The sequence below is a fragment of the Tripterygium wilfordii genome, chromosome 7 (assembly GCF_013401445.1).
Source record: "Tripterygium wilfordii isolate XIE 37 chromosome 7, ASM1340144v1, whole genome shotgun sequence".
In the NCBI taxonomy this organism is placed as follows: domain Eukaryota; kingdom Viridiplantae; phylum Streptophyta; class Magnoliopsida; order Celastrales; family Celastraceae; genus Tripterygium; species Tripterygium wilfordii.
In genome coordinates, this window is record NC_052238.1 from 2961389 (window position 1) to 2976129 (window position 14741).

At 39.1% G+C, this 14741-nt stretch overlaps 4 protein-coding genes across 4 annotated transcripts; 2 read left to right on the forward strand and 2 right to left on the reverse strand.

Annotated features, from left to right (window-relative positions):
* The first annotated feature begins 112 nt into the window (after nucleotides 1-112).
* LOC120002231 (dnaJ protein homolog ANJ1) lies at nucleotides 113-2826 on the forward strand. The gene is made up of 6 exons (XM_038850904.1): nucleotides 113-378; nucleotides 1021-1186; nucleotides 1306-1444; nucleotides 1546-1822; nucleotides 1910-2108; nucleotides 2198-2826. The coding sequence occupies exons 1-6, from the start codon at nucleotides 229-231 to the stop codon at nucleotides 2515-2517; spliced, it is 1251 nt and encodes a 416-aa protein (XP_038706832.1). The 5' UTR covers nucleotides 113-228; the 3' UTR covers nucleotides 2518-2826.
* A 182-nt stretch (nucleotides 2827-3008) lies between these two features.
* On the reverse strand, nucleotides 3009-5633 carry LOC120002232 (probable receptor-like protein kinase At1g49730). The gene is made up of 7 exons (XM_038850905.1): nucleotides 5345-5633; nucleotides 4682-4937; nucleotides 4234-4286; nucleotides 4095-4162; nucleotides 3651-3740; nucleotides 3453-3522; nucleotides 3009-3384 (listed from the first exon to the last, which is right to left on the reverse strand). Exons 1-7 carry the CDS (start codon nucleotides 5406-5408, stop codon nucleotides 3080-3082), a joined length of 906 nt encoding a protein of 301 aa, XP_038706833.1. The 5' UTR covers nucleotides 5409-5633; the 3' UTR covers nucleotides 3009-3079.
* A 901-nt stretch (nucleotides 5634-6534) lies between these two features.
* LOC120002269 (putative phosphatidylglycerol/phosphatidylinositol transfer protein DDB_G0282179) lies at nucleotides 6535-9326 on the forward strand. Its single transcript, XM_038850958.1, has 4 exons — nucleotides 6535-6752; nucleotides 6980-7081; nucleotides 8474-8634; nucleotides 8983-9326. The coding sequence occupies exons 1-4, from the start codon at nucleotides 6635-6637 to the stop codon at nucleotides 9088-9090; spliced, it is 489 nt and encodes a 162-aa protein (XP_038706886.1). The 5' UTR covers nucleotides 6535-6634; the 3' UTR covers nucleotides 9091-9326.
* Nucleotides 9327-9680: 354 nt separating this feature from the next.
* LOC120002268 (methyl-CpG-binding domain-containing protein 10-like) lies at nucleotides 9681-14741 on the reverse strand. The gene is made up of 3 exons (XM_038850957.1): nucleotides 14412-14741; nucleotides 11151-11301; nucleotides 9681-11048 (listed from the first exon to the last, which is right to left on the reverse strand). Exons 1-3 carry the CDS (start codon nucleotides 14724-14726, stop codon nucleotides 10045-10047), a joined length of 1470 nt encoding a protein of 489 aa, XP_038706885.1. The 5' UTR covers nucleotides 14727-14741; the 3' UTR covers nucleotides 9681-10044.

Genomic DNA, 14741 nt, shown 5'->3' on the forward strand with positions numbered 1-14741 from the left:
CTAGATCCTTCTAATTTCAAATTTCCAATAAAACAGAAGCGCATCTCCACCGTCCATTGTCGAATCCCTACCCTCACATATTGGCATCTATAAAAGCCACTCTCAGTCGCATGATGCGTTGCTTTCTTTCGAGGAACTAGAAAGGAAGCTCACTATTTCGTATTATTCGTTGCGTGTCCAGAGAATTCGAAAGCAAAAAAGCGAAAGCAGAATTTCTGATCGGCGAAGATGTTCGGGAGGGCTCCAAAGAAGAGCGATAACACTAGGTATTACGAGGTCTTGGGTGTTCCGAAGAACGCTAGTCAGGATGATTTGAAGAAGGCCTATAGGAAAGCTGCGATCAAGAACCATCCTGATAAAGGAGGCGATCCTGAAAAGGTAACAACCCGCGAACTATTTAATTTTACTGCGATAATCTTTTAACCTCTCCTTGGATTCTGGATCTTTGTTCCTTGACGAGGAGGAGGTTGTGTTTGTTTGTTTTCGCCTTCTCGCTTTGCGTTTATGGAGAAGTATGTCGGAGAATCATTGAATGGGTTCTCCGGGCTTGTGGTCGGCATGAGCTGTTTGGTTCATTGCGTCCCTCTTTTATGAGAATTTGTTTGAGATGCTTTATGACCCTCTTGTTTTGGTTTTATGGTACAAGCTTAATTTCCGCTAGTACTTGAAAGGGGCTTTTGTGTTTTCGGGAGACATATTCGCATATTGAAAGAATTTTTGTGGGTTGATTTCTTTTTCTTTTGTATCTGGTATTGCGTGGATGCTTGGGAGTTTTATTGGTAACCTAATTAGTTAGGCAATACAGTTGGTCAATTGTCTAGAATTTGATCTCTCGCAGGAGCTAGGTAGTTATATGTGATTCATTGTGCCTCACGCCTTAATATGGTCTAGAATCTAAAGCGAATTTCTGATTGGAACTTAGCTGGATGTATAATTTTTAGAATTGCTGAGGTCTATGTGAGTAATTTATGGAACTGGCTACTGAATTTATGTTTTGGCTTGATTGAAATTCTTTTGTAGTTCAAAGAGCTTGCCCACGCTTATGAGGTCCTGAGTGATCCTGAGAAGCGTGAGATATATGATCAGTATGGAGAGGACGCACTCAAGGAAGGAATGGGGGGTGGTGGTGGCGGCCATGATCCATTTGACATCTTTTCATCGTTCTTTGGTGGGTCTCCATTTGGTGGTAAGTGCTATTTGCTCTCATTGGTGCGTAAGACTTAAGTACCAGAGTCATAAAGTTTTACTGTAATGGTTGTGAGGCCTGTGTGACTAATCTCTTCTGTGATCTTTGCATGCAAGCAGGTGGCAGCAGCAGGGGACGAAGGCAGAGACGGGGTGAGGATGTGGTTCATCCATTGAAGGTCTCTTTGGAGGACCTCTACCTAGGGACGTCAAAGAAGAACTCTCTTTCTCGGAATGTGATATGTTCAAAGTGCAATGGGTGAGTAGCCACAGAAGGTGTCTTGCATACTATTTGACTTATCCCTTTTAGTGCTTAGTAATATTTCCTTGTTGATGGTTGATTTGTTGTGACTATGACAGCAAAGGTTCAAAGTCCGGAGCTTCAATGACTTGTGCTGGTTGCCAAGGTACTGGTATGAAAGTGTCAATAAGGCACCTTGGTCCTTCAATGATTCAGCAGATGCAGCATCCCTGCAATGAATGCAAGGGAACTGGTGAAACTATTAACGACAAGGATCGCTGCCCACAGTGCAAGGGAGAGAAGGTTGTTCAGGAGAAGAAGGTGCTGGAAGTGATTGTGGAGAAGGGCATGCAGAATGGGCAGAAGATTACTTTCCCTGGTGAAGCAGATGAAGCGGTAAGTTGGATAATGGTCTTGTCCATTGCATTGCTGACTAATTTGATTTGGATTTGTACTAAGTGGTTGTTTCTTTGCTTTCTGCAGCCTGATACAGTTACTGGAGATATTGTCTTTGTCCTTCAGCAAAAGGAACACCCTAGATTCAAGAGAAAGGGCGATGACCTCTTTGTGGAGCATACGCTTTCCCTTACTGAGGCCCTTTGTGGTTTTCGGTTTGTGTTAACCCACTTGGACGGCAGACAGCTCCTCATTAAATCAAATCCAGGAGAAGTTGTTAAGCCTGGTAAGTAATGATGTTGGAGCACCCTAGTATTTTTGAAGTTCACTGGTTTGTTTGTATTTAGCGTAAGAACTAATGTTTACTACTTACAGATTCTTTCAAGGCAATCAATGATGAGGGAATGCCCGTGTATCAGAGGCCATTTATGAAGGGGAAGTTGTATATCCACTTCACTGTAGACTTCCCTGATTCTTTGGCCCCTGATCAGGTGAAAAAGCTTGAGGAGATCCTGCCTTCAAGGCCAACAAGCCTGTTGACGGACATGGAGCTAGACGAGTGTGAGGAAACTACTCTGCATGATGTTAACATTGAAGAAGAGATGCGGAGGAAGCAGCATGCTCAACAGGAGGCTTATGAGGATGACGATGAGATGCCTGGTGGGGCTCAGAGGGTCCAATGTGCACAACAGTGATCAAATACAAAGAAGAAAGAAAAAGAAATGGAAGAATTGGTGAATGTTAATTCCGCTTGTGGTACTTTATAATTGTGAGCTGCTGTGGATGGCTGAGAATTTGAGGGAAAATATGATAAGAATTGTACTAGACTTGCGTTGATGATGAAATTTTGAATGGGGGACTTGGAAATTTATGACTACTTTTCATGATGTGATGGAGATGTGTCGTGTCTTATGGCCCTAAAACAACTTCAACATCCAATCTATTGTTGGAAGAAGATTTTCTTGTAATCACCTATTCTCGGCTTAAAGTGCCTTGTTATTTAAGCCACCACGCAACGTAGAAGCTCGTTGTCTATTTATTCTAAACTTTGCATTTTTTAAATGAGCAAGTATTTTAACTTCGCATATTTAGTACATCTTGTTGATCCAGGTGTTGTGTAGTAGGGCTAAAAGCTTTTATTTGGAGAATGATGTAGACCGAATACCCTTTTAGTTGCGCTGAAGGATTGATTGGCATCTCTTCATGATTGAAACGTAACGATCAACGTTTGGATAATGGAAAATTTCCATGTAGAAACTAGTCTTGTGAAATATCTACCTTCTTCTGGAGATACCTAAATATTTGCGGAATTGAACATGTTGGCCTACTGACGGGTTTTATGCACAATCTCGCCACTGCCAAAAGTATTTTAAGCTCCCTAGAATCATAATTGTTTCCAAGATCTGGGTCTATCATCTTATAAATGGAACTGCTGAAGTGAGCCTCTTGGATCCATTCAATTAAGTCGGTACCTCCCTCCCCTGACGATTGACCAGTCACTAGCTCCAGGATCAGCACGCCTAGCTGAAAGACTATATCATCACATTCCTGACCCCGACCATCTGCAGAAGACAAGAGAATGGATAAGTAAAGACAATGGAGATTGCGGATTTATTGCAGATAAGTTTACCTTCTAAAGACAAGGCAGGAGGCATTTTAACATGATGTCCAGTGGAACCAAGAAGGCCAACATCAGATAGCTGTAAAACAAAATGTGTTTTCATTTTGACGGGAGTACATACGTGCGGCCATGCTATTTATATAGGCCAAATGCTAAAACTAAGAGAAGGGAACAAAATAGGCAACAAAAAAAAAAGGAAGGTTTTACCTTCACAGTAAAGTTCTCATCCAACATGATAGTGCTTGAGCTAATGGAGACAATATGTATCGGCGGATTGATGAAGAGAATCAAATATTCCTGCAGCGAAAATTCACCATAATAAATTTTGTTTAAAGCTTGTAAATCCATGTATAGTATAGGCAGAACTCATCAAAATGCATAGTAACTCGGAAGAAGAAAGAAAAATGACCCTGCAACTTGCAGAATATGTAAGAGGGCTGTTATATCTTACCAACTAGGGTTGATGTTGTGATCTTATACGTACCACTTACTCCAGCAACAAGCAAATTTTGGGGTTTTAAAAAAAAAATAAAAAATAGAGGACACTAAGAGATTCTACGAGCTCTACATGTGGTAATGATGTGATTTTGGTATGGAATCAAGTAGAAATTGAAGACAAATTTTGAGAAGATAGCCATGGCCATATCTTACCAATGCAGCTGCGACACTGATGGCTATCTCTAGCCTTGTCTTCCAACTCAATGGAGTCTTAAGAGGATCTGCCTAGAGAGAATTATTAGAAACAAAATCAAAGGTTGCAGTGATTCACAAGATTTGTTCCATAGTTTACCATTTAGATGCTCCTTCAAGCTTCCATTTTCTATATTGTCGAACACCAAGAACCTGGTAAGTATAAGATAGAACCACAAAAAACAAAAACCTGGTGAACAAAGATTAAATAGCTTCCAACCCATAAAAATAGATGTTAGATTAGTCCAATTTTCTAGGCAAGATGTAATGTGATCTGAGAACTAAATGACACTAATCCTGTAATCCTAAGTGCTTCAATCCGGTTATTTTAAACGCGTTATATTCAATAGATATACCCTCCTCTCAAACTGAGGCACCAGATTTTCTCTCTGTCTCTCTCTCTCTTGCTCTTCTTCAGTCCTTGAAGTAACTTCTTATTGTAAGCCATTTCTGCATTTTATCCAGACATGAAACCTGTTCTTCAAGAAAAGGGGAGGCCATGAAAAAGCCATGTGAAAAAAAAAAGTAATGAAGTCCAGGCATCAAACCTTTTGTGTCCATAGGAAAAACCTCGAAGTGCGAGTAAATGACGGTGATGCAAGCTCGCTAATACTTCCAGCTCCCTATTAAAAGCATTTTCATCTCCAGTAAAAGCTTTAACTTCCTTCACCAAAGCAATCCCCCCATCTTGAAATGTTGCCTTGTAAGCAGCACCTTGAGAATTGCTATAGATTATCCTGTGAAAGCCATCAGTTGCCCTCTTTATATCCTTGTATGAAAAGCACCTTAAAAATGATATCTTCCCTGAAATAACAACGCATAGCAAGTATGAAAGGTAGGTTATTGAAATGGAGACCAGCAGCAGCATTACCACGACCACCAGTTTTTCTATCATAATGTAATCTAATTACTAAACATCTTACCATCCGCCGTCTCTCCATTAGTGACTCCAAAAGGGAAAAGAATTCTACTGAACAGGATTCGAGACCACATGAGAAATAGTCACCCAAAATCCAACAAATTCTAGTTCAGAAACCTTTGATTTTCATCATATTCAAGACAATTCACGTAATATCATGGTTAGAAAAATCCTGGATCGCTAACAATACATCGGATCCAAGCTCCAAATCACCCAAAAGAAGTATAATGTAGCATCTGAAGTGAAATTCACAACAGAAAATAAAATATTGCAGAGTTGAGAAATGGAGTACCAGAGCGAGAACGATGGAGCCACGCCAAGATTCGACTTCTGATCTTGTGAATCAGATGATCCATACCCTCACTGTTCCTTGAATTCAGTTGAATAATCGCGATATATGTTTCAAGATGGTTGTACTCCGAATTAGTACCACCGGCAGTGAAGTGGAGGCAGAGTTTCTCTCCATTAGTGGCCGATTTATCTTTTTATAACGGTTTTCCAGTATTTTCTCTAGATTCGGCTGCACTGCAAGTTGCTTGTGTAAGAGAGAAGAATACAATTCGAGTCCACTCTGTCAACTGTACCCTACCGGAAAAATAAAAGTTTCACGCACGTGGAGGATATTTTTTTTTTTAAAATGCAGGGGAATGAATAGGAAGACTCAAACCCCAGATTTTTAAGAATCCTATCAGTGTGATCTAAGTTATTCATGTTTGAATACTATAAATATCATCTGAATTATTTGTAATTCTGACACATATAAAGAGTTATTCATCTGAATTATTTGTAATTCTGACACATATAAAGAGTTGGACACTAAAATTACTAAAAAAAAATTATGTGCAAATTCTCTAAAGTTTTTGAAATTATCTTCGTTGACAGTTGATTATGGTAAAACTCGACATGAATGATGAGTCCAACAGCACGGCAGTACCGTTGGATCAGCTTACAAGCTTTAAAAAATATATATTGAAAGAGAAAAAATAAATTAATTTATTGGAAAAACACTAAACCATAATGTTAAGAATAGTATAAATAAAGCCTTGTTCGGGAAGTAGATATGGATGACAGAAAGGTATCGACGGTTTTTATTTTTTCCTTTTCTTTTTGTGAAAGAGGGCCCCCAGATAAGAGAATTTGCCAAGAAGAGCATCCTTGCTTTGTGTGGTGGGGCAGTGAGAGCAGTTAAGTTGTGGTAGAACTGTAGAAGGCGAATCATGTTTTTTTTAAGTTCGCCGACAAGAAAATCCAGGCCATCTAGTAGAGATGCTGTTAAAGCCTACATGAAGTTTTTTTTTTTTTTGAAAAAATTACTACGTGAAAAAAATATGAAAATTTTACACAATTGAATATATAAATGTGAAATATTATAGATGTCTTTTTTCATATTTAAATTTATTTACATAATTATGACCAAGAAGACTCGTAGAGAAAGTGACACCTTCCACCAATTGGTGACTCGTGCGTCCCTACATTGACAGAGGAGCCCCTTGAAATTCCCAATCAATCAGTGATTTTATTGCAATTGCTGAAAGACTTGCTTACCACACAAAAAAAAATAAATCCCTAGACGAGTTTTATTATGTCTGCAGCAGGGCACGCCATGGACGGGGAGGCTCGCTTCAGATTGTGTCTCGCAGTATTTTTCCTCCAGCTTTGTTTCTCAGGTTTCAGTGAAGCCACACGTGTCGCATACTGCGGTGAGTCGTCTCATCGTTTTCTCGGCTACTGGAAAAATTGCGAGGCGTTAGCTTGATCTTGAAATCAATCGGATTTTTTTTTGTGGTGGAAAATCCGCTTTATGTGCGCACTTGATATCAAGTGCTTGCCGATTTGGCGTTTATTCATCTGTTTTGTTCAGCTGGTCAAATAGTCGAAAAGTTTATGAACAATTTTTTATGATTTCTTGTGTGTGAGATGGATGCAGATAAGAAAGGCAACTATGCCGTTAAGGTCAGTGGAGTTGAGATATCTCCTGACCCGGTGGCGAGAGGCGAGCCAGCTACCTTTGAGATCTCGGCCAAAACTGGTATTTTCCGCTCTCTTGGGCCTTTTTCGTCTTGTTTGCTTAACTATTTCACTCGATAGCTACTTTGCTTTTAGATAATTGGACTGTGTATTGTTTTGGAAAAGAATGGCTAGTTGATTAATCCATTTATCTACTACTTAGATTGCTGACACCATCAGGTACTCTGTTTTTTCCTCCTCTGCTTGGATGTTGTCTCATTCATTATGTGCAGCATTCACATTTGCAATCCGAATATCCTACATCAGAATCCAAAATTTGTTCTGCCTGTGTGCCATTCTTTCTCCTTAGTAATGCTTAATTGCGCCATACACTATCTATGTGACAAAAAAAAAAAAAATCCATACCGTAACTAGATCCTGTTGCTGGGCCAGTGCTTCTGGTTGTAAATATCACTCTCTCTTATTTTTGTTCAGTTTTAGAGTTGAGTTAAATGAAAAGGCTTGAACAAAAAATATGGAGCTCATTTAGTTAATGAACCAATATCAATTATGGTAGAAATTGGCTTCTTTGGACTCATGAACGACCAGACTTGTTTAGGCTTATTTAGGCTTGCGTTTGCCCCCTTAACGTCTTGTTGGCTAGTGTGGATGGAAAGGAGTTGCAGAACATTTACTGATCAAGAATCTTCTCTCAACTAGTTAGATTATTGGCTTACCTGTGTTAAGTTTTGGATTTCAGATATGTGGACTAATTTTCATGAGCATCAGCACCTTAGCTTTGTAGTCCTTTCTCTGTGGATTGCACCTTCTTGGTGCATCCCTTCAGTAAGATCTCTTTTGCATTAAAAAAAATCTCAAATTTATGAAATACACTCGCACTTGCCACTTAGTTGTTCTACTAGTGTTTGTACTGGTCATATTTCTAATGGACCTTGTTTGGGGAAATTTATTCTCTCTAAACAGCCTAATTTCAATCACATTTCTGAGTTTGCTGATACCATTTTAATGTAATATATGAGTTTAACGTCTGCTGAAGAGTCTATATAGTCGTGACGAAGATTCAAGAACACATAGTTTGTGGTAGAGAATAGATAACCTTTGGTTTGTGATATCATCTCATTTGTCTAGTTTCTATGCTGGCAGGCTCTTGGAAGAATCTTACCCCAATGTTGTGGTACAAGATTAGAACTTAGCAACCTAACCGGCTGTACTTCAATGGTACATAGTTCATATAATAACAATGTCAATATGAAATACACCTTGGGTTGTAGAGACGTATTTGAATCTGATGCTTGATTCTTACCATGACTTTTTTAATATAGGATGGTCCCTTTGTTTGTTATTTTGGTTCATCAAGTTTATAATATTTTCTATCGCATTTTATTGTCTTCATGCAGTCCTTGGACTTATTATTCAGCTTGATAATAACATGCTTACCTTGTCTTTTTCGCAGGTCAAGATATCTCTGGTGGCAAAGTAGTGATTGATGTTTCCTACTTTGGGATACATGTCCGCACGGAGACGCATGATCTGTGTGAGGAAGCATCCTGCCCTATTACAGCTGGACAGTTCTTGCTTTCTCATACGCAAACTTTACCTGCATTCACTCCGCCAGTAAGTTCAATGATCCCAGTTGTTGCATTTTACGCCTTTTACTTGCTCTCATCTGTCCACTAAAACTCAACATGTGACTCTTTATGCCATGAACTGGTTATCCACTCAACTTGTGCATGCAGAGAGTGCTATTACTTACTTTCTTTAACAAATGGCTGAATGTTTCAACATGCATAATATAGTATTACATCCTTCTAGGCTTTTGCCTGCAATTTTCATCCTTATTTAGTTCCCGAGAAGCGGAAGTTTTAAAGGCTTGATGGAATTAATGAAGCTTCTCCTTTCATTTGGCTGCCATTATAAAATGTGTGTCTTAAGAAATTAACAAGTTATTCTCTGGTTTCACAGGGCTCTTACACTCTAAAGATGAGAATGGAGGATGAAAAGAATGAACAGTTAACTTGCATTAGCTTCAATTTTAAGATTGGTTTTGGATCAGAGATCTCTGATAGTTGAGCTGCCAACATCCGTAGATGGAAAATTTCTTCGTTCTATGTACATTGTTATTGGGAGTGCTTTCTTTCAACTACAAACAGACCTCATTCCTTTGAGAAGTGTCATATATGTCTTTTTCTTGTATGAGATGGTATATGCATGTATTAGATAATTAGAACATGATTCTGAATATTTTCCTAAATGCTGTGTGTGACTTTTGGCTCCCAAAGTGGAATATTGCATTAACCTTGTTCCTATTTGGCCTTCAAGGTTTCTAAAGATGGGGCTTAAGTGGAAGTGTGAAAAAAACTATGTAGTGTTTTCCCTCAGGAGTTGAAACCTGTGATACTCACCTTCTCTAGGAGCCGGTAGCCTGTTTCCGTTTCCTCGCTGTTTGTAACTTCTGTTGAAGGAGATTTTTAATCCCCGGTCTTCTTTTCCTTACCAAATCCCCTTCTCCGTAGCATAAGCCTTTTGGTTCTGTTGAATGCATCCTATAGCGTGGCTCTCCCCGTCAGCTGTGTCTAAGGCCATAATGTTCGCATTGTGAGAACTGGAAATCTCACAAGAAATTCAGTTGCTGTTCCTCTCGGTTAAATCCCTGCAACAAATGTCATAAATCTGGATTGAGTTTATTATCCTTTCGGCAAGAGCATGCCAAGAACTGTTTATTAACAGCGGTACAGTACCAATAATCAACTACACCATTTCTCAACAGTGATAAAAACAATGGCGACGATAATATTGTGGTATCAGCATACTATAATCCTAGTCAATGCAAGTAGCCTATCGATGTCAACAAAGTAAAATGAGCACAGGTCTAAAAATAAGAAGATTCAGAGGCTAATTTGAACGCCTTTGGCTTGTGAAGTTTCGTCATAATTCAGTTAACCATTTGTCCATGGATTTTTTGCCCTCTTTGGGCTATTCCTCCTATTGTCATCATCAGCTCCGGTTCCTCCAACCAGGCAATTTCTAAGTTGAGACCTCTTTGTCATGAGAATTGGCTTGCTCCGCATCAGCAGCTTTGAATTCCATTTCCACCTTTGCATCTGCTGCCACACATGATGCCTCTTTTTCAGATGGTTGCTTCTCAGCTTTCACTTTGTTCTCCTCAAGGCCTAGTTCCACCCGAGATTCACTCCTAACCTGTGCTTCCAAAGTTATGTCATTGTCAGCTCCTTCAGTTTCCAGCTTAGATGGAGCTTCAGTCTCTTCCGGTTTAGTAGCATTCTCACAATCTTTTTTGAGCTCTGGTGCTGGCTGCAAAGCATTAACAGATTCTTCTATCTTGATGTCCGCAGTAATCTTATCATCAACTTCTTCAGTCTCCAGCTTAGATGGAGATTCAGTCTCCGCCGGTTTAGCAGCATTCTCACAATCTTTTTTGAGCTCTGGTGCTGGCTGCAAAGCATCAACATATTCTTCTATCTTGATGTCCGCAGCAATCTTATCATCAACTTCTTCAGCCTCCAGCTTAGATGAGGCTTCAGCCTCAGCCATTCGTGATGCAGAATCCTCTTTATATTCTGCCAGCTTTACTGCTATCTGCGAGATAATAACCATGTCTTCTTGCTCATCGACAGCAGCATCGGAAGCAGCTTTCTGATTCTCCAAATTCTGTGGATCTATGAGAACCTCCTCCTGAGTTTCAGGCATGGAGACCATGTCAGAACTCCCTGCTATTAATACTTCCTGTTCCTCAATATAAGCCTCTCCTTTGTCCTTGTCACCTGCATCCTCCAAATCAATCATTTCCACATTCTCACTTGCTTTAGCATCTACCCCAGTTGCTTCATCTTCTTTTAGTTCAGAGATCTCATCCTCACCATCACCATCATCATCAACACCATCCCCTTCTTCTTTCTCTCCCTTCATGGAGTCTGATTTCTTTTGCCTTTTACGTGAAGGTTCACTAACTGGTGTCTGTGTTCCTCTTGATTTCTCGCTTAATCTTGTAGAACGCCTAGGACCGTCACCTGTTTCACAAACATTTATGGCAGACTGCACTAGTTACTGGCAGACTACACACACACATGTCGCACACACATAAAGCAAGAGAGAGACAGAACAAAACTAACCAGCACTCCAGTCAAATTCAGATATAGAGGGACCTCCTGGATGAGCTTTAAGATACAGCTCTAATTGTCTCTTACTCTTTATTTCATCACCAGCAGGTGAAAGAAAAACAACCTCATCCCTCTTAGATAGCCCAATTTTTTTTGGATTTATCTGCAAGCACAATGAAGATACTTTCAGGAAAAAAAAGTCCTGTAGGAATTCAAAAAGTACAAGTCAACTATTTATAATCTGCATATGATAACCAGAACAAAAAATGATCGAGCGCATGCATTCATCTCATACTCTTGGAGCTGCAACAATAAAATTAACTAAACAAGAAAGACTCAAGAAAAGCAAAGGGAGCCCAGTTCTACAAAACAAACAATAGAAACAAGACAGCAACAAATAATCAAAACGATCAGGTGCAAGATCTCTACCTCTTGTAACTTATATACCTTTCCCAAAGACAACCTGTCTTCCACAAACACCTTATCTAAAAGATCTCGAGCTACTTGAGCTTTCTTGGCTTAAACTAAAAGTTGACTACCAAGTAGAAGAGTCCAATGTTAATGTAGATGAGAAGATCTAAAACCCCTAGAACTGCTTTTCTGTTTCCTATTTTTGTGAGGGCAGCTTTCAGTCGATCATCCCCCAAAACAAATGTCAATCTTATCCCCAACCCAATTCTAGGACAAGAAAATTTCCCAGGCTGCATCACATAAGCAGTAGAAGCACAAAAGTAGTGACAGATGTCACATAAATACGTGCTAATGACTGTTTATCTAAGCATCTTCCCTAAGCAACTCTATCAAGCAGGTTAACATAATCAGCTGGCCACAACTACTTGCTGTAACACCTGACAAGGTAATTGCTTATAAAAAACCACTGACAAGGTAAATTTTAGAGCTAGCCATCACCATTGCTTTTCCACAATATCAAGACGATGCTCACAGCTGTCAATTTGAAAGAACAGATAAGTCTTTAACACTTCAAACTCAACCTGCATTAGCATACCACCGCAACCACCACCTGCTACCACTGGTACACTGTCCTCCAATACCACCCATTCATCACCAACCAGAGCCCGTCACACAAAATATTTACTTGTAATCTTCATCACCCGCACTATCAATCTCCAACTCCTTTGTGTACCTTCCACTCCAACCAATCAAAACCAGCCTCCTCTAAGTTCCCTACCTCCAATAGCAAAACACGTAGCAAAATCCAACAAATAAGAAATTGGGCCTCCCTCTTTCCTAGAAAAAACACTAACCCAAGCACATAGTTGATGTAAAGAAAATTTTCAACTCAACTCTAACACAAGGGGGAGACGAGGCCACAGAGAGAACCAAAAAAAGTATTTATTGAGGAAGTCTTTTGATCTGGTGATTGCAGGGGGAACACTAATGTGCTTCCTATTATAGATATATAAAGGGGTAAAGGATCTCAAATTTCATTTTTATTTAACGGCGCAGCTATGCTGGTTGATTTTGGAGAGAGAAACCACTTTCAACTCAGACATGTAACTACCAGCTTAGAAAAAGTAATTTGATCCTCCCTATACAAGGCAAAGCTATGGGAGGACTATGATCTGTCATAGAGAGTCACATCTGGGATGATTTTAATCCCAAAAGGGAACAAAAGAATGGGATGGATTTTAATCGCAAACAAAAGATCTATGTAACTATGTCTCCCCACTGGTCCATATTCCTAAAAAGATTTATTCATGACAAACCCAGGAGATGTTTTGCCTTAACAGTGGATTCACTTGGCAGCACACAGAGACATGGTGCAACAAAAACCACCAGCATGTGGTCATAAGAGTACCTAGGCAAAACCAAAATCATAGAAGGAAACAGCTGGAAAGAGAAATTATAATCGTTCCAACACAAGATGCCAGCATACAAAATAATCAAAAAGCTTCTGGTTACTATGTATGTTTTCATTTCGTTATTAAAGGATTTATTGATAGATAAATTCAACTGTTGACATTTACTCTTCAGGGGTTATAAGTAATAAACAGAAATCATAGTTTAATAAGATTGTAAAGTTCTATTCACTAATGTTTGCCTAGTATAAGTAGGAAAGATTTTGTAAGCTTACATAAAAAGGCTTGAGTGGTTCTTGGTTCTTGAAATAAAAGGAACAAGTATTAATGACAAATTGGCAATTTGATCTTTAAGAGGGCTTTTTGCCGTAACATCCAACTACAACAATATCCAGTCTTCCTTTTCATGTGCTAAGATAGTCACATGAAAGGTAAAAGTGCACAACACTCTGACTTCATCAAGGATGTAATCACAGCAATTTTTAAAATTGGAAATAGAAGAAATGTTCAACGTCCATACAAAAGAGGCAAACAAATAGCAAAAATTTAAAAATGTATTGAAACAAATTATAGGTACCTACTGTATCTAATACCTTCCAGGAATTCAGAAATTTCAGAACAAAACTAAAAGAAGACAAGAAAGACATAATAGAATTGATAATGAAAACAGCAAAAGCAGTGGAAACCAAAAAATTCAAATAAACAAGGCAAGGGATGTGAATTTAAATAAAGGCAAATAAATTTTGTTGAAGTTAGAAAAGGTTATAGAGACAGATAGCACGAATTAAGATTTAAGAATGCTTAAAAAATGACAAAGAACCATATTACATCATAAGCTCATAACGAAACACAGCACAGAAGCAATTTGCCCCTACAAAGAAACTCAACAACTAAAAAATTAAAAATGCATGTAAAATCTGGGAAAAGATGGGACAAATTAAATACGACTTCCAATTTTCTCTGCTAAAAGAAAAACTCCATTACATCTAGCTTCTCCAAAAATCTATAAAACGAACAATGAACTTTCAAATCTAGTTTAAAAAAAAAACCATAACCGCTCTTCAAAAGCAGTAAATGAACAAACCAGATGAGAGGTCGATCCATGCCACAAAAAGAGTATAGAAAAGAAAGAACTCAAGATTACTAGAAGGCACACAGGTTACAGACTTAAAGGCTTCCTTCGCACAACAATGCAAGCACCGGAACGCAAACTGACACTCAATAACAACGATGCTATCAAATTAACAGAATAAAAAAATCGACAAATTCCAAGAACCTTATCTAACAAAAAAAGCACGGAACTGCTACGGAGAACAAGAAAAAAACGAGACGAGCAAAATAAAACAAACGAATCAAGAACACAAACAGAATCAACTAGGGCGTTAAAGAAAAGACAACACACAAGAAGATCATCAACATAGCAGCAGAGCTAAGGAGAGAAGACATATTGAACCTTCTTCGTCCAGGCCGTCGGTGCCGAGAGATTGTTGTTGTTTGAAGCGACATCATTTCCCGAACTCGCCATTTTCGCGCTTTGTCCGTCCGTCCGCTCTCTGGTTCCCGCTCTTGAATAAAGTCTGAGACTAACCGAATTTGGGGATCTCGCTTTTTGGCTGGACGTGATGTAATACATGTAGCGAAGCGAAGAAGCAAATTGATGTAACCATGACGCAACATGTCTTATTAACCGTAGTTGATAATGGGTCTGAGTCCGGTTAGTACCATCGGTCCTGACTCTCCTGCTTTGTTTAGCTCTGTTCAACGTCATGAATTTCTGGCCGTG

Coding starts and splice junctions, on each gene's coding strand:
- LOC120002231 (XM_038850904.1), top strand. CDS start 229: ATGTTCGGGAGGGCTCCAAAGAAGAGCGATAACACTAGGTATTACGAG. Junction 379..1,020: donor AAGGAGGCGATCCTGAAAAG/GTAACAACCCGC, acceptor ATTCTTTTGTAG/TTCAAAGAGCTTGCCCACGC. Junction 1,823..1,909: donor CTGGTGAAGCAGATGAAGCG/GTAAGTTGGATA, acceptor TGCTTTCTGCAG/CCTGATACAGTTACTGGAGA.
- LOC120002232 (XM_038850905.1), bottom strand. CDS start 5,408: ATGGATCATCTGATTCACAAGATCAGAAGTCGAATCTTGGCGTGGCTC. Junction 4,938..5,344: donor GCTCCATCGTTCTCGCTCTG/GTACTCCATTTC, acceptor TTGTTATTTCAG/GGAAGATATCATTTTTAAGG. Junction 3,385..3,452: donor TCCTGCCTTGTCTTTAGAAG/GTAAACTTATCT, acceptor TGTCTTCTGCAG/ATGGTCGGGGTCAGGAATGT.
- LOC120002269 (XM_038850958.1), top strand. CDS start 6,635: ATGTCTGCAGCAGGGCACGCCATGGACGGGGAGGCTCGCTTCAGATTG. Junction 6,753..6,979: donor CACACGTGTCGCATACTGCG/GTGAGTCGTCTC, acceptor AGATGGATGCAG/ATAAGAAAGGCAACTATGCC. Junction 7,082..8,473: donor TGAGATCTCGGCCAAAACTG/GTATTTTCCGCT, acceptor TCTTTTTCGCAG/GTCAAGATATCTCTGGTGGC.
- LOC120002268 (XM_038850957.1), bottom strand. CDS start 14,726: ATGACGTTGAACAGAGCTAAACAAAGCAGGAGAGTCAGGACCGATGGT. Junction 11,302..14,411: donor CGACGGCCTGGACGAAGAAG/GTTCAATATGTC, acceptor TTGTGCTTGCAG/ATAAATCCAAAAAAAATTGG. Junction 11,049..11,150: donor TGAATTTGACTGGAGTGCTG/GTTAGTTTTGTT, acceptor TTTGTGAAACAG/GTGACGGTCCTAGGCGTTCT.